This window comes from Staurois parvus, unplaced genomic scaffold (genome assembly GCF_062004578.1).
Source record: "Staurois parvus isolate SC_StPar_1 unplaced genomic scaffold, SC_StPar_1.0 ptg000469l, whole genome shotgun sequence".
Taxonomy (NCBI): domain Eukaryota; kingdom Metazoa; phylum Chordata; class Amphibia; order Anura; family Ranidae; genus Staurois; species Staurois parvus.
The window spans coordinates 2,516,369-2,534,944 of record NW_028318265.1 but is presented as its reverse complement, the minus strand read 5'-3'; the positions used below and the strand labels follow the sequence as shown (position 1 = coordinate 2,534,944).

The 18,576-nt window shown below is 40.9% G+C and overlaps 1 protein-coding gene across 6 annotated transcripts in view; it reads left to right on the top strand.

The window, feature by feature from the left end:
- ABCC9 (ATP binding cassette subfamily C member 9) overlaps positions 1 to 18,576 on the top strand; it is a 125,202-nt gene that overhangs the window by 67,092 nt on the left and 39,534 nt on the right. For 4 of the 6 annotated variants that reach the window (XM_089689132.1, XM_089689131.1, XM_089689133.1 and 1 more), the window contains exons 18-22: positions 259 to 297; positions 7,397 to 7,498; positions 8,152 to 8,236; positions 14,910 to 14,990; positions 16,735 to 16,872. In XM_089689132.1, the coding sequence (XP_089545258.1) occupies positions 259 to 297; positions 7,397 to 7,498; positions 8,152 to 8,236; positions 14,910 to 14,990; positions 16,735 to 16,872 (445 nt within the window). The remainder of the gene's footprint in view (positions 1 to 258; positions 298 to 7,396; positions 7,499 to 8,151; positions 8,237 to 14,909; positions 14,991 to 16,734; positions 16,873 to 18,576) is intronic. The other 2 variants (XM_089689135.1, XM_089689134.1) reach the window with 1 other exon arrangement.

Here is an 18,576-nt window from a genome sequence, read left to right as displayed (position 1 = left end):
TTGTATCAAAGTCGTGTCAAAGTTGCATCAAGTCACACTGGAAAGTCACAATGAAAATCACACTATTTTAAAGTCGAACAAGTGTGAATGGAGCCTTATGGAAGCTTATGTGCAACAAGGTAAGGAAAAAAAAGGCTTCCAAAATGTTGTTCCAATCAAATCTCTTTCAAGCGACGGGCAGATTGTGCACTTTCCTAGCCCAAGTGTGAAGAAACAATCATTGATTTGTTACTAAAGCATTTCTGTCGTAACTTGCAGCCCGGATGACTGCTTCCCTTCCTCTGATGATGACGGAAGGTATGCCCATGGCTGTGTGTGCTTTTCATGATACATCTGTTTCATTCTTTAGATGAACATACACTATGCAATCTGGTTGTACAATCTCTTTTAGATCTACCCACAACTATGTCATGCAAGGACCTGTCTGATTTAATATAAATAGAATTGTTTCGGTTTGTGCAGATATTACATTACTTTGGTGAAGTTGGCCATAGACGATGCATTCGATTCTCCCATCAACACAGCCAGTGTTGATGGGGAAATCCCTCCCTTGGAGCTAGTGTGTTCTCCTGGTGGGGGGCGTGCTGACCATGCCGGGAGAACACGATTATTGCTAGCGGCTATAGCCACTTTAATCGCATGAAAAACCTGACAGGCTGGTTGTATCCAAGTCATACACCAATTGAATTGGGTAAAATCAGCCTGCCCATAGATGGTTTGAATCTCTGCTGGTCCCTGCTGAACCAACCGAGATTTGACCCTTCTATGGCTGGCTAAAATCTAAACCAGATTGTACAATCAGATTGTATCATGTATGGCCAACTTTAGATGAGTCATTTGTGCTGTGAATCTCTAACGTGAAAGAATGTCTCATTACTGCTGACTCAGTGGGAAGTTATTGTGCCACCAAAGTGTGTTGTGTGCCTCATTATCCATCTCTCTAACTAGTCATCAGCCTGTAATTCTTCACTCATTATTCAGGTTCATTGGAGGTTTTTATTGTAATATATTTTTTACTTTTTTCTTCTTGTGTTTTATTATTTCGATCTTGAAGGTAAATCCTTGTGTGCCCCCTGTGCCTTGGACTAAACCTGAAATGAGAGACATATGGAGGAGCTATTGCTGTCTAGGAAATACTTTCTGAGCTACAGCATTCTTTTGTCTTACTTGCTGCCTTCTTCAGTCTCAGTGACACAAAAAGTATCGACTCTGAAGGGTCAGCCTTAGGGACCAGGCAGGGATTAAACAGGGTAAATGTACGTGTACTGACGACATGTATAGAGTATGGTATTTGTTTTGCCCTGATATATACTTTAAGGGTGCAATTGACTTTAAATGGCTTCCAAGGTATTTTATTTTGTGATTTTGTGTTTTTCCTTTTTTAATATAGTTTAAAGTGTAACTTCCCTTTTTCACACAAAAAAAATAAAAATAAATAAATAACGTAAAAAAAAATGAAGAGGAGTATCACACCCTACACTCCTTCCATAGACAAAAATGAACCTTTGTTTCTTTTTTCCCTGTGTAAAAGGCCAACTTCATATCATGTGTTCTCCATGTGTTTCACCCTCCACTCAAAACTGAAAACTCACTCACCATTTTTTAAACCTGTCTGTTATGAAAAGGCAAAATAAATGTATTTATCCCTGTGGCAAATTTTTCTAATGGGCACATTTAATTGCAGACTCCCTCTGCATCCTGATTGGAATCCGAAAAGCAGACTGCATATAGTGTAAAATCCTATAGTGTGCTGTTATACACACTATACATTTAAAGGGGTTGTAAAACCTTACAAATACCTAGTGAAGTGACTAGCCTCAGGTGACACACAGAGATGAAACTAATCTTCCAACATAAGCTATACCTGTTTATCTGCAGCCTTCTCTTCTCTACATCCTCCTACAACATACAGATCAAAGGCACAGATCTCAGCAGTAGAGCACAGGGGGTGTATTGCTGTCACACACATTGTAGAGCTAGAGCACAGAGTTCAGTGAAATCTAAATGGAGGGAATGGACACGCCCACTCTACGTGGAATCATAAGGAAATATACTGTATACAGCTTAGGCTGTCAGATAGCTGCTAGAGGTGGGGGGCGATTGGGGGGCGGGATGGGGGGTGATGACTCATGAGTGATGCAGATAGTGGAGGGAAGAGACAGCAGGACAAAATCACACTGAGTTGTCCGTTTATGAACCAGCGGTAATAGATCGCTGCTCAGTTCTCCGGCATTCTCGGAGAACACAGTTCTCCTGTGAATGCAGTTTATGAAGCAGTTCTCCGAACGAAGGGAGAACGGTCTACAAACGCTGGAGAAAGGTCTACAAACTCTGGAAAACGGCTGATTTTACTATAATCTCGCAAGATTACAGTAAAAGATCAGTTTACTAAGCAGAGGTAAATTATCGCTGCTTAGTTTGCGGTCCCTCCGATTCTCCAGCTCTGGGCTGGAGAATCTGGAGGGAGAACACAGATCTCCAGAGAAGGGCTGAACATATTCTCCTGGGTGTCATAAACTGTGAATGACCAGAAAATAGCTGTGATCCTCTGAATCTCAGCTATTCTGTGTGTCATAAACGGACACCTGAGTGGTTTGCATTGAGGCCAGTGCGTACTATAGAAGCATATGCTTTGTTCATCTTTCATATCAGAGATGTGTAACCACTTTAAGTCTAATGTGTGTCAAGATACTTTATATTGCAGTACTATAGGTGATGCTAAGCTGCTATAGGTAATGGTTGATTTAAGTGATATATGAAATGTCTGTGTATAGATATATATATATATTTTTTAGATTACTAAATAATAGACATATGCAAAATGAAAAAAATTTGTTTCGTTTTGTTTCATTATTTGACTAATTTTGTTTTGTTCGATTAGTTAATATCGTTTAATTTGTTTTTCAGAATACGTTTTGTTTATTTGAATTCGCTCAAATTTGAAATTTGAACAGATTTAGAAATAATTTTAACGGATTTGAAAACAATTCTAACAGATTAAAAAATAATTACGGATTTGATAATAATTCTAACGTTACAATCCATAATCCACAATCCATATGTGTTTATGTGGGCTATGTGAAGAATAGCATGACCATATTGGAAATTTATTTTTCAGTTAAATTTTCACACTGCCTTTGTTGATCACTACTCACGTCACCATAGCACAGCTCACAATTTTTTTGTAAAGTATTTTAGTCTTTTCTATTCTATTCTTTTATATTATTTTATATTCTTTTCTAATATATTCTGTTTGAATTCAAATTTATTCTTTTCAAAATTCGAATTTCTGAAGGCAGTTATATTATTTCTATTTTATTCTATTCTATTGTTTTTCTATACTATTCTATTCTTTGATTCTCTATTCTAATCGTTTCTATTCTAGTCTATTCTAATTGATTCTATTCTATCGCTTTATTTTATGTTCTATTTTGCTCTGTTTTATTCTGTTATTTTCTAATCTATTCTTTGATTTTCTATTCTAATATTTTCTATTCTATTCAATTCTATTATTTTCTATTCTATACTTTGATTTTCTATTCTAATCTTTTCTTTTCTATTCTATTCTATTCTTCAATTTTCTATTCTAATATTTTTTATTCTATTCTAATGGATTCTATTCTTTTCCATTCCTTTATTTTCTATTCTGTTTTGTTCTGTTTTACTCTACTATTATTTTCTACTGTATTCTGTTCTATTCTTTTTTCCCCTCTATTATTTTATATTTTATTTTCTATTCTATTTTTTTCTCTTTCTTTATTTTCTGTTCTATTTTATTAAATTCTTGTTTTGAAATTCAAATTGGTTTTCAAATTGGTCTTTGAATTTGAATTTGTTTTCAAATGTGTTTTCAAATTCAGATAGATTTGAATTTCGGCCAAATTTTGTTTTGTTATTTCAGATTTGCTTAAATTTGATACTATTGTAATTTGGATGCATCCGAATCTCCAAATAACAGAAAAGTCATCTGAATTTCAGTCTGGAACAAAACAAACTGCACATGTCTACTAAATAAGAATTTTACACAATGTACAATTTGCTTGTTTGACTCCAGTCATATGCATGGGCAGAGCCGTGCTAGACTATTTTGCGCCCTAGGTAAGACCAGCTACTTGTGCCCCCCCTCCAAAAAAAAAAAATAAACATAAACAGTTTTAAAAACAGTAGAAAATATTAAATCAACAAAACATGAAACTGCTAAATTTCTTTTAATTTGCAAAAATAAGTGCCATAGGATGCCACCAGCACCAATATTAAACATAAAATCAGTGTCACGGACGGACTGTATCTGTGGCTGGCAGTGGCAGGGTGACAGCTGCAATGAGTGGAGGATGATGGATCCACACTCTGACAGATCCCTGGCTGGAATTCCCCAGGCAATGGGAGAGATAAAAGGCTGTGACAGTAGACAGCTGAATTGAGCGATCCCACACAGTGACAGATCCAACCCAACACACCACCACCAACACTGACACAGATCAGCAAGCCCAGCAGGCACTAGAAGAGCAGGCTGTGGGGTCAAGATGATGTCATCACTCACTGACACATTGCACATGTGATGGATGTCTGACTGGCTGGGTCACACTCACACAGACACAAGACATCAGAGTTAGACATTACCTTCCTCTGCAGGTGCAACTGCAACTCTTCTGATGAATGGGAAGAGAAGGGCTAGAACTCCGCAGTGATCAGCAGCTGCTAGCCAGCTTGCAGTAAGGGACTGAGTCTGAGAGGAACACTGAAAGCAGCTCAGCTGCTACACTGGCCCCAGACACCTGGCATCTTCCTCTTTCCTTTCTTCCTCCCCTCTGCCGCCACTCTTCTCAGCTGAAGAATCATTCATGACGCACCAGCGTCCCACACAGAATGCAGGCCTGTGCTGCGCCCAGGCACCCCTAGGTGGCAGTGTGCCCTAGGCAGGTGCCTAGTTTGCTAGTGGAAGCATGGAATTACCCACCCTGTGCATGGGGGATCTGCCATTAAAAGTCAAATATGACTATTTGGAGACGTTTGCCACAGGGATCTATGTTGTGTAAGTGTTTTTGCCTTGCCATACCAGAAAGGTAAAAAAATCAAAGAGTGAGTTTTAGTTTGAGATGGAGGGAGAAACAAAAGAATATAGATTAATATGAAGATATACCTTTCAAAAGGAATTTTTTCATACACTGGAACTTTTTCACACTGTATGTTTATGTACTTCACAATTTTTTCACTATACTTGATGATTTTATGATTATGTGTGTAAAAGAATTGGCATCATGTGCTTTTAAAATATAGCATCTATTTTCAACCAAATATTGGAGCATGCAAATTCAAGTTGGACAGAAAGAAGAATGCAATGGCATCCTATGTATTTCTCTCAGCTCAGGATTCCTGTAGCAGAACAGTTTTTCTAACAGCGATGTTTCTTGAGTGTCTAATCATTTACAGGAATGAATGATAAACATTTGGGAGACAGACATTAATCTGTTTATCAGCAGATCCCTGTAACACCTTCTAGGACTGTTATCATTTATTTTTAGCTTGTGGTGCTTTCCATTTCATTTTCTAATGTTCAGTCTAAATCAGCTTTTCTCAACCTTTTCAACACAAAAGAACTCTTGAAATAAAGTTTTAGTCTCAGGGAACCCCTGCTAATCATTACTATATCTACAGCTCATGGTACATTAGTGTGATCACTGGGAATTGCCCCTTATATTGTGGTCTTTGGGAAGAATCCCCCCTTACAGATAGCTAAAAAGATCATTTCTGTCATTGGTTACATATCTGTGAGTCATAAATTGATCATTGTTCAAGGAACTTCTAGCAAGCTCTGGAGGAATTGTACAGTTCCACAGAACCCTGGTTGAGAAAGGCTGGTCTAAATCATATTCTCTTATGTGATGTTTCTGGAGGCTAAAATATTTTATTTTATTGTCATTGTATTGTTAATTGATTGAATATATGTGATTCTCTTCTCAAAGCTTTGACTCAAGATCTTGAGTTCAGGAAAGTGGCAATCATTAAACTACAAGGGCAACAAACAGGCTATTCTTATAATATGTGGGCAACAGATGGGCAATTGTCACAATATGTGAGCAACAAATGGGCAAACGATGTATATTGTGCTTTTATCCCTTTGGCCCTCGAAGTTCTTTGCTTTCTTTTTTTACAATCTTATATCACTAGTCTACGGAGATGGGACTTTATCTATAGCTGAAGACTGGCTAGACAGGTACAATTTGAGGTGGATTTTTCAGAATTCAATAAAACCAAAGGGGAATATGGACTAGAAGGGGCTTCTTTCAGATAGCTGCAGAAGGAATGTTTAAAATGAAACTCCAAACAAAACATTATTTCTTATTTTATGTGTAGGGTGGAAAAAAGTTAGTTACAGTGGCAAGAAAAAGTATGTGAACCTCTTGGAATTAACTGGTTTTCTGCCGTAATTTGCCGTAAAATGTGATCTCAGTCTTATCTAAGTCACAACAATAGACAAACACAATGTGCTTAAGCTGACAACACACAAACATTTCTAATTTCTTGCCCTTATTGATCACATCCAATAAACATTTACAGTGCTGGAGGAAAAGATAAGTGAACCCAGAGCCTAATTACTTCAACAATTGCTAATTGGGAGTCAGTAGGTTGCACACCTGGAGTCCAGTTAATGCTTAAGCACGTCGTTTGTCTATTCTTATGACCTGAATGAGGATCAGATCATATTTTATGGCAATTACTGTAGAAAACCAGTTAATTCCAAGGGATTCAAATAATTTTTCCTGCCACTATATAAATTGGGGCGTTGACCATTTATGTTTAGCTTTGAGAAGGATGAGGACCCCTGTCAGGTTATAATTGTGATGAAAAGATGTTGCCATCACTTCCTGTTCCAATGACAATGAAGGAAATGAAGGGTGTAACGTTTCGGGAAAGACACAGGCAGCCACAAAATCCTTGAAGAAGGATCTCACTCCCTTATTCTCTGTAGAATGTGCACATGGGAAGTGTAGATAAGGCCTGACCTGAGGCTCTGGAGACAGTTTCACACCTGCCCCTCCTGTAGTTGGTAGGAGAGTAGGCAGACATGTTGCTCCTTGACCCAGATGAGCCTGGGGCCCCTATGCATAATCGTAGGGCCCCAAAAATCATACATGTATTGTACAATACAAGCAGATCGACTTCCCCATGGATAGTTGGTGTACACTCAATTTATTCTCTGATGTCTCTTCTGAAATCTCCAAACCAGTTCCCTTTTTTGGGTAGAAATGCCAAACATATGTGCCTTTTCCTGTACTTGTCAGCAAGTCCTATTTTTACTCATTGTGCCAGTACACTACCCACCAGGTGACAATATTCTCCAGACTCTGCGGCCCAGCTGGCTCTGATCTCTGATCTCTTCACTCTTCCTTTCCAGTAAGAACAGAAACTCTGTGGCCTACGCTGGACAGAAGCCCTGGCTGCTCAATGCCACAGTGGAGGAGAACATCACATTTGGGAGTCCCTTCAACAAGCAAAGGTACCGACACATTTATAGACCTCCCACACCCTTACACTGAAACACATGGGAGGGGGGGAGGGGATTTACTAAAACTGGAGCACACAAAATCTGGCACAGTTGTAATATAAAAAGAAAGGTTTTACTGTTGATGAGTAGGGTGGGGGGAGGAACCAGGGGAGAAAATACATAAGCAGATTAAACTTAAGCTTTAAGGTGGAGAAAACGATTAGTAAAATTAAAAAAAAAAGTCTGCAGAAAGTGTGTCTGCAAGTTAGGATTTGGTAGGTTATTTTTATCGTAGTCTAGTCATGGAGGCCATATATGGGGTTGCTTTACTGACTTCTATCATCCATTCATGTGCAAGCAAAAATGTTGTTCTTTTATTTTCTTTGTATGTGATTGTTCTTTGCATAGCGGAGCTTCGTCTCATTTACTAAGTTCTGGTGCAAATTCTCTTGCAGAGTTGCATAGTGAACAGTCTATATTCCTTTGGTACATCAACTGCATGGATTTCAGTGTTTTTTGTTAGCAATCCCTGGGTGTGTATTATATGGATAAGGCCATGTGTCTTGCAGCATGATGAAGTAGGACTTCCAGAATCCCTAGATAGTTTTGGACACAATATTGTAGTTCAACCACAGCTGTGTGTTTGACATTTTTCTCTCTTACAGGTATAAAGCCGTAACTGATGCCTGCTCCCTCCAGCTGGACATTGACCTGCTTCCATTTGGGGATCAGACAGAAATTGGGGAAAGGGTAACATAACAATTCTTGTTAAAAGTGTATTTAAAGGAAACCTGTAATCATGTATATTTGAGTGTGTGTTATGTTTTAACCATGATGGAATCCATCTTTGCTCATTACAAATACAGGCTCTGATTCCTTCTTATTGTTGCTGAAGTTCAGTTGCAAATCTCTATGATTGGCTTTTCTTTGAGATCAGTTGGCCCTTGGTGTCCTCAGAGGTCGCAGTGTGCCACAGATGTGCAATCATTTCTTATTTGTACTTGCAAACAAAATTGTAACCCCTCCAATTCTCAGCAATCCTTAGTTTTTTGCTATGGCCCTTAGATGATGAATGGGCCTCTGGTTTATGATTCCTAATTCTACCTAGAAAACTAAGAAGATTTCTTGCTTATCTTTGCACTGAGAACTTGCTTTCCCAACCCAAGTGCATCTACAGCTACTCTGTAAGAATACATTCAAAGAGAGAGCTGGAGTCTAATAACAATCCTTCACAACATAAGCAATCTGAGACATCCAAACAAACCCAGTAGAACGTTAACAAACTTCAGCCAAATGGCTAGCTATGGCTAAGGCTTAGGCTGGAATGCGTTGGCATTTTGCTGGGTTTATCTGGATGTCCCAGATCCCTTACCTTTTACCTAGCATTGCTATCAGACTCCAGCTCTCTCCATGAGCTTATGCATATGAAATGTACAGGAACCTGAGCTGTTTTTAAGGCTGACATTGTGGTGTGTGTTCTCGTGTGGAAGTGGAGACACTCTTCTGATATTTTTTTGCACCTACGGCCACTGCTACTGCCCCCTGCAGCTTCCAGTTTGGTGCCCTATGACAGCAGCATCATGGACTATATGTAGACCCTACAACACAAAGACCCTTGTGCCAGCCTGTAAAGTTGTCTTTATTACTGGACCCTGTGCTGGCACTCACTTTTGGTGTACAAGTACAGCAAGGTGTTGTTTTTTTTCCCCTGTGAGTTCTACAGGTCAACGGCAGTAACAATCACCAGTGTGACCCAGTCCCTGAAGACCCCCTCCATGGAGGAGCGAGTGATGCAGGCTGTTTCCACATTTTGGTACTCTCCTGAGAAGGTGCCTTGAGCCCTGGAGTTGTGAATCTGGGGCTTTGCCTCTTCCTTGTAGGGAACCCCCCTTCCTCAAACAATCCAGAACCCCCATTCCTTGGAGTAGTCCCTAGACTCCTGCTTCCATAGTGCAAAGGGGTGGGCAGTGTGAAGCTAAGATCAATGTGTCACTTTAAATGATGCTGTTGCAATTATGTTGCATCTTCTGTTTCATATTTGGGCAGACAGTAGCCCTTTCTATGTGCATAATCCTGCCTGTAAAGAAAGTTATCCTCAGCCCAGGTGCCATCTTCAGCACATGCTCTGCTACAGGACAAGGCACTCTGCTGCTTCAGGCACAACCCTGCTCTGTCCTGAGGCCCTGATCACCACATGTACTGTTACCAGGTAGCTATAAACAGCTGCACCCTTTCTGTTCCACAGCAGAAGTTGTGAGGGGATACCCTCAACCATATGGTGGATGTTAGGCACAAGAGAAATGGGACAAAGGGTTAGGCCAATACACACTGTGCACAGGTCCATGATAAGGTAAATCAGGGTTGCTTGAGTAATTCACAATGAGTGGGCACCCCTAATTCTACAAGTAGGGGGATATTTGATTAAATATTCTTGTTGCCTTGCAGCAGGTTCACTCCTTGGGAGTTATTGTTCTGGTTTTTTTTAAGGAATGGTTTCATGGGATTTACACCTTCCTGATTACAGTTCCAAAATCCAGCGTGGAGTTCGCCAAATTTTGTATTTGAAGGTTTGCAATATCTTGCTGTGGGTCCAAAAATGTATGATGGAATCTGTCATTGCTTCACTACTACATGGAAAATTGTGGCATCCATGATCGTCAAGGATGCATATTTATGTCTCTTTTTTCTCTGCATCAGTGGTTTCTGTGATTCGTGGTAGGTGATCAGCACTTCCAGTTTGTGGCTCTTCTGTCCATGGCTTTTTAGATGTTCACCAAGGTTTTGGTCCCAGTTCTTCTGCTGTGGCGCTCATAGGAAATCCAAATTTTTGGGTATCTGGATGATCTCCTCTTGAAGGAGCACTCCACCCAGGCCCTCTCTGCCCAGTGAACAATGCAAACACTTCAGATCTTGGAGTACCTGGACCCAATTATGGACATGGCCCAGGCCATGTTGTTTTTTTTTACTGGGAAAGGGTGTTAATCCTTAGTGCTCATTTTCAGACCTTATGCTCAAAAAAGCTCAGTATGCTGTTGCATGATATCCACTGATGGTGATCTCCATCGGTACAGTAACGTTTGCCGAATTTCACTCCAGGCCTTTGAAGCTCAATGTGCTGAATACATGGGATAAGCTTGCTCAGTCTCTGGACTGGCCATGTGCCTGCTGCCTGTCCAACCCAGAGCTGGAATCAGTGAAGTCCTTTCTTCCTTTAACCTGTATGCCAGCCTGTTGGGCTAGAGGGAGTTCCTAATGATGGAGACAGTTCAAGGGACTCAAGGGAGTTCAGACTTCCCATCAATATTCTGGAATCAAGGGCCATTAGCCTATCCCCTCAGCAGTGTACCAAGTGGCTATAGAGAAAACCAACAAGAATTCAGCAGGACAACACCATGGCAGTGGCCTACATTGGGGAAGCTCCAGGAGTCACATGGGCCTTCAAGAAGTGGACTTAATTTTGGCTTGGAACAAAAGACTACATCTCTGGTTCCATTTCCTGGAGTAGACAATTCATAGGAAGACCTCAGTCATCAGCCCCTGGATGCAGAAGAACGGTCTCTTTACTCTGAAGTGTCCCAGGACAATTTTCACCATTGGGGGAAGCTAAATGTGGATCTCATGGTATCTTTCTTCCACAACAAGGGGGACAAGTTTGTAGCCAGGGCCAGGGATCTGGCCTTCACACTGAACACTCTATTGACCCTGTGGAATCATGTTCGTCTGATTTGTGCCTTCTGTCTGGTATGGATTCATCTTCGGCTGCTTTGTAGAATCAAAGTGAAGGGTATTCTGGTGGTCTTGGTGGTACCAAAGTTGCGCAGGAGAACTTGGACATTCTCCGACTTCTGGGAGACTCCCAGTGGGTACTTCCTGACCGACCCGACCTGATGTCTCAAGGGCTAGTTTACTATCCTGATTTATGGTCCCTCATTTTGACTGCTTGGTTGTTGCAGCCCAAGACCTGGGGGTCTCTTTGATTCTATTATTCCTATGCTTCTAAAGGCTAGGAAGTCAACCTAAATAAGGGTATCATCTTGCCATCTTCTTGTTACACTCTGAGACAGCCCAAGAGATTTCTCTCCACTATTTGGATACGGTGAGAGCAGTGTGGGTATACCACTTAGCCACTGCTTATTTCTGATGATATATTTGTCCTGCAAGTGGACTCTCACAAGGGATGCCCTGCTTCTTGTTTTTAGGTGGATTAGGCAGGTTTTCTCTAAGGTTTACACCTTGAAAGGCAAATTTCCTTTCTTTCCTGGTAAGGCTTACACAGTTTGTTCAATTGGTACTTCTTGGGCTTTGACTTCAGGACCTGATTCCTTTCATTTTTGCATTTGTTCGCATTGTTGCTGTGTTGCCCAAACCTCTGTTATATTGCCTAGGGATAATCCAGTGTCTATGTGGCCATGTCCTGTACAATACGATTAGGAAATAAAGAAGTTTCACATTCCTGTAAAAATCCTTTCCTAGGAGTACAGTGCAGGACACATACCTCCTTCTCTGTCCTGGCAGTTTCTCCTATGGCTTGGTACATGACGTGAGGATTGCTGGGAGTGGGATGGGTTATATGGTCTGTTGCACATTTCTACTTGCCAGTGTCCAAACACCTAAAGGTGGCAGCATAAAACCCAGGGTCTGTGATTAAAGGAGCCTGTGTCCTTTTCTGTACTCCAACAACAGAATTTTGCAGGTGACTGTTATCAGCCAAGCAACGTCATCTCTTGTCTGTGGCTGTCTGAGCACCCCACACACACTCTATATTTTACTGGTCTTGATACGACAATTTTTTCTCAAATCCCCCAGATCTATAATAGCTAGCCTCAAAGTTTTTTTTTACGAAAACATAAAAAAGTTTGAATTAGTATGACTATACTTGATTAATTATTGCAAAGTTTGTAAGCATTTGACGTAACCTATAAACATAAATGTGGCATATAACCATGGAGGGATGGCTGGTAACTTGTGAAAAAAAGTGAATTTTTCTATAAATGTTTATTAGATGTTGTGACAATTTTACCAGACCCTGAAATACTGTCTCATAAATACACTTAAAGTGATATCTGTGCACTGCAGCTAAAAATATGCCTGCTGTTTGCATTCCTGGCCAGAGGCCGCTGATGGCGTCTACAAATTGTTTTGACGCTAACAGCAAAACCATTAATCAGAGCTGCAGTAAAGCAATAGTGAACCAACCCCTGAATAAAACCAGGGAGGACAGGACACAGACATTCTCTAAGCAGACAATTCACTCCATACACGGACTGTTTGTTTGCTGCCCACTCACACAAAATGTTCACATTTCAGATCTGCTCATTGTTTCCACCTGATCAGCAATAAAAACATTTTTTATACCATTTATCTGTACAAGGGTGAGCACCACAATCTCAAAGACAATGATCCACATGATGAAAATTTGAATTGTTTCAGCAGGTTTACCTGTGCTTTGTTATCATCTCTTGTATACATAATTGAAGTTAAAGTGTATGTAAACCCTCACCTTGTAAAAATCAGTTTAAAACAGAAATGAAAGGCAAAACTTATGTGTATACATATAAACATATTACAATTATATAAATATTATAAATACCTTTTAAACCCTTTTTTATAAGTAATCACATTCCCTTTATTCTCAGCTTAAGGAATTCAGAGAGCTGGGGAGGAGAAACAGCAGAACACTGGTCTTCCCAGTGAATAGCTATGCAGAAGAGGGGGGGGGGCATGTCAGCAGAAGTCTGATCATTGGAGGAGAGAAGGCACTGACTATGCTGTGCTCTCATGCCTAGTGTGGTCAGTTTTTAATAGGAAAACAGAGGGACTGGCAGGATGTCAGGGCAGGGCTGTGGAACGGACAGGTAGGCCTAGTGGCAGGGTAAGGCACTAGCTGACGACAACCACCACCAACAGACCGAAGTCCCTCAGGGCGCGGAGTCTAAGTCCCAGGCTGCCCTTCACCAGGGCCCCTGATGGTGGGGATGGACTTGACGCAGCCAGGAACCAGGTCGCGGCCCCCGAGACACCTCGGCTGCGGTAATGGCCGCCGCCAATGGCGTGTAGCTGGTGAGAATGACAATAGCGTAGTCAGGCAAGCCGAGTCGACAACAACGGGACAAAACAGTACAGAACAGTAGACAGAGAATCACAGGTCACGGGCCGGGTTCAGCAACGGAAGGTCAGATCGAAGGAAAACACAGAGAATGGTCTTAGTCACAAGCCGAGTCAGAATACCAGAAGAGTCACGAGCATATACACAGAGCTGTAGCAAGACAAAGACACAAGACACAAGTGCAAAGAGCATGTGCGGATCACAGGCTTATATGTACTCAGCCACACCCCTCTGGGGGATGGACCTCAAAGACCTGAAGGCATAAAAGCTTCCCACCATGCTCGGCAGAAATCCAAGATGGATGCCAACACATGGAGTAACAAAACCTCGGGGAAAAGGTAGGGCCTTGACACAGGAACACCAGGGATTTCACACAACGAAAGCAATACAAAGAGAACAAGATACTTTTACATACAAGTACGTGGTACAGCAGGCACATATCAGGAATATGAAATGTTGGGTTTATGTATTTTTTAGATCAGAGCTCCAGCCTTCCCTTTAGTCTTGCAGAGTTGTACAGTCTCCTCTCATGTACAAGAATTGCTTGCTCTCTCTTCTAGCTCTTTCCTCCCCAGCCTGACTGTTCTTGACCTGCCCTTTTCATTCACTGGGTTTCAGTTCTTGTTGTCATTAGCTTCTTATGGCCTTCCTTGGCTAGGAACACCCACTCCTTTAGACTTACATCAACTTATCAAGGCAATTTGATATTTGCAACTCCTTCCTGCTTGCATCAAAGCTGAGGGCTCCTAAGAGGAGTACTGAGGCAGTGTGCTGTCTCCTCCCACCAGTCATGATCTGTCTGCTTTGCATAAAGATGCACAGAGGTCCAGTGGTGACACCACCGGGTATAAAATAAAATATGTAATGAAAAAGGAAAGGTTTTATTTTAAATGTCATTAGCATGCTGATGGGTTAGGTGGGCAGAGAGGGCAAAATATAGACAAATTCAATTCTATCATTAGATATACCATTTTAGAATGTCGCTTTCGGGGATTTCAGTGTAACAGTGCGATAAGCAAAGCAACCAATCAAATTTCAACCCACAATGGTCTAATGTACGCAAATCGCTCCATGTAGCTGCACTGGCTTTGTTGCTTGCACTGCTTATGTGTCCCTGCTCAGCATTGCTGATGTATTATTATATTATTATTATACAGTATTTATATAGCGCCAACAGTTTGCTCAGCGCTGATGTAGTAAGTAGGAGATACACAGCAAAGATCCTGAGCAGTTACATGATCATGTAACACATGTTATAAGTGAGGAAGGAATTGTAGTCTGTTGTATGTTCACGTCTGCATGTCTTTTATTTTCTAGGGGATTAATCTAAGTGGGGGACAGAGGCAGAGGATATGCGTGGCACGAGCCCTCTATCAGAACACCAACGTCGTCTTCCTGGTAAGAAAAAGTCTTCTCTTTATTTTACTTCATTATGTGTAATGTAATGTTTCTTTATTAAAGAGTTAATGTGGAGCTCTAGCTAAATTCTATTTTTGTTTGATTTTGGCCGGGGGAGGGTTGGAGCATCTGTCTGTTGGTTTCTTATGCCAACATTTACAATGTGACAGTTTTTTTCCTGTGTGCCATGTGTCTTTGCTGCTGTGTGTCTGGATATACTATATGTGGTGTGTGTCACGTCATAGTGTGTAGCGTTCTCTGTGTTGGTATATGCACACATACAGTGGATATAAAAAGTCTACACACCTCTGATAAAATGTCAGGTTTCTGTGATGTAAAAAAATGAGACAAAGATAAATAATTTCAGAAATGTTTCCACCTTTAATGTAACCTATAAACTGTACAACTCAATTGAAAAACAAACTGAAATATTTTAGGGGGGAAGTAAACATAAAAAACTAAAATAATGTGGTTGCATAAGTGTGCACACCCTCTTATAACTGGGGATGTAGCTGTGTTCAGAATTAAGCAATCACATTCAAAATCATGTTAAATAGGAGTCAGTACACGCCTGCCATCATTTAAAGTGCCTCTGATTAACCCCAAATAAAGTTCAGCTGTTCTACTAGGTTTTTCCTGATATTTTCTTAGTGGCATCCTACAGCATGGTCCGCAGAGAGCTTCCAAAGCATCAGAGGGATCTCATTGTTAAAAGGTATCAGTCAGGGGAAGGGTACAAAAGAACTTCCAATGCATTAGATATACCATGGAACACAGTGAAGACAGTCATCATCAAGTGGAGAAAATATGACGCAACAGTGACATTACCAAGAATTGGACGTAGCTCTTAAATTGATGAAAAGATAAGAAGAAAATTGATCTGGGAGGTTGCCAAGAGGCCTACAGTAACATCAAAGGAGCTGCAGGAATATCTGGCAAGTACTGGCTGTGTGGTACATGTGACAACAATCTCCCGTATTCTTCATATGTCTGGGCTATGGGGTAGAGTGGCAGGACGGAAGCCTTTTCTTACAAAGAAAAACATCCAAGCCCGGCTAAATTTAGCAAAAACACATCTGAAGTCTTCCAAAAGCATGTGGGAAAATGTGTAATGGTCTGATAAAATCAAAGTTGAACTTTTTGGCCATAATTCCAAAAGATATGTTTGGCACAAAAACAACACTGCAGATCACCAATAGAACACCATACCCACAGTGAAGCATGGTGGTGGCAGCATCATGCTTTGGGGCTGTTTTTCTTCAGCTGGAACTGGGGCCTTAGTCAAGGTAGAGGGAATTATGAACAGTTCCAAATACCAGTCAATATTGGCACAAAACCTTCAGGCTTCTGCTAGAAAGCTGAACATGAAGAGGAACTTCATCTTTCAGCATGACAACGACCCAAAGCATAAATCCAAATCACCAAAGGAATGGCTTCATCAGAAGAAGATTAAAGTTTTGGAATGTCCCAGCCAGAGCCCAGACCTGAATCCGATCAAACATCTGTGGAGTGATCTGAAGAGGGCTGTGCACAGGAGATGCCCTCACAATCTGACAGATTTGGAGTGTTTTTGCAAGGAAGAGTGGGCAAATATTGCCAAGTCAAGATGTGCCATGCTGATAGACTCGTACCCAAAAAGACTGAGTGCTGGAATAAATAATTTTTACATCACAGAAACCTAACATTTTAACAGGGGTGTGTAGACTTTTTATATCCACTGTATAAATATTTGGCTCTCTCACAGGATGACCCGTTCTCAGCTCTGGACATTCACCTTAGTGATCACCTGATGCAGGAGGGAATCCTGAAGTTCCTGCGGGATGATAAGAGGACGGTGGTGCTGGTCACACATAAACTGCAGTATCTGCCACATGCGGACTGGGTGAGGAATTCTTTAATGTATCTGTATTTGTAAATTTTTTCTGCCGCACCGCCAGAAGAAAATTATAGTATAGATCCTCTTTGCTGGCTGTCAATGCCAAGTGCTGGAAAATTTTAACCCCCAAATGTACGTCCTTCACTGCTTAACCTCCCTGGAGGTATTCCCCAGTGTAGCTCGGGGTAAAGTTTCAGCACCACAAGCGGTAACCCCGAGCTACACTCGCGATTACCCTGCAGCGTTGCTCCGGGATCCCTCCAGCACTTACCTTGTCCTGCGCTCCCGCGATGTCCCCTTGCAGCGTCCTCGGCCGTTTCCTCCGGCCAATGCCGGCATCCGTCTTCCAGGTTCCTGCGACGTCAGGACGTACAGGGACGGAACTGGCGGGCAATTTAAAAATTTTAAAAAGTGACGTTCACTCAATACACTATAATCACATAGTATAACATTACTGTATCAAACCATTTCACATACATTTTGTGCCGAGTGCTTTGTCCTGTGCCCTGCCTGCATTTTTACTGTTCTTTCTGCCTGAAAACTGAGACATGTCCATGGCGTCCAAAAAGCGTCCCTTTAGGTCAAAAGTGGTTTTAGACCAGCTAGAGAACAGCGATAGTAAATTAGAACCACTTGCAGAATTGAGTGATAATGATTCGTGGGGAAATTCATCATCAGACACTGAAAACAATTTTGCAACTTTGCTCAGTGATGTGCGAACTTGGGGCTATATTTCAAATTTCAGTGTTTTTGGTTAGATTACATTATTGGATTAAATTTATTATTATTATATTGTTTATTTTATTTTATTATTTTTTATGATTATTTATTAAATTATAATTTATGATTTCGTGTTTCAAATTTTATCATACCCGGGATGTTTACTAGACTCTTGTTTGGACAGATTTCAGTGAGTTATTCCTAAGAATTTCAGGCCTACAATAAAAAAACGACATATTTCCATGCAAAAAAATGTATCGCTTTGAGCACAGAAATATTGACATAATCAGAACGCTAGGGAGGCTACTGGCTATTTTTTTTTATTACTTTTTTAATTGAAGTATCTTTCATCTATGTGTATGTTGAAGGTTTAGGGGTGGCTTTGTTTATTGTTATTTTTTTTTTTTTTAACTGACCTTTATTTTTCAAGCAAATTTCTGTTAAGCAGAAAATATGGAGGCTAATTTCACAGCAATTTCAACCATAAAAAATGACAATTTTGGCACAAAATCAGATTCCACAAAATGATCCTCTCATTGCTACATTGCTAATCCTGGAGCGTAAACCCTCGACAGTTTTCCATATCTGCACACCTACTTTTCCCATTATGAGGGGTTCTCAGGATACCTGAGGGGATTCCATGTTATATCATAGAAAATAAAAGCGGAGGATATGAGAATTACCAAGATGGGTGGGAACTATGGTAGTAGACCCAGACAAAGTAGGAATTTGGCGGAAATGGTTATTATATGTATATAATAATCTATTTTCTACAAATATACTGAACTTTCCTGGGTCTACAGACCTGCTGTACTGATTATGAGGGGTTCCCACCATCCCTACACTTAATTCCTGGGTTTGCACACCTGCTGTACCCATTATGAGGGTTTCCAACCTTCCCTGCACTGACTTTCATGTTGTAAACACCTGCGGTGCAGATTGTGAGGGATTTCCAACATCCTCGTGCTGAGTTCCTGGGTCTGGACACCT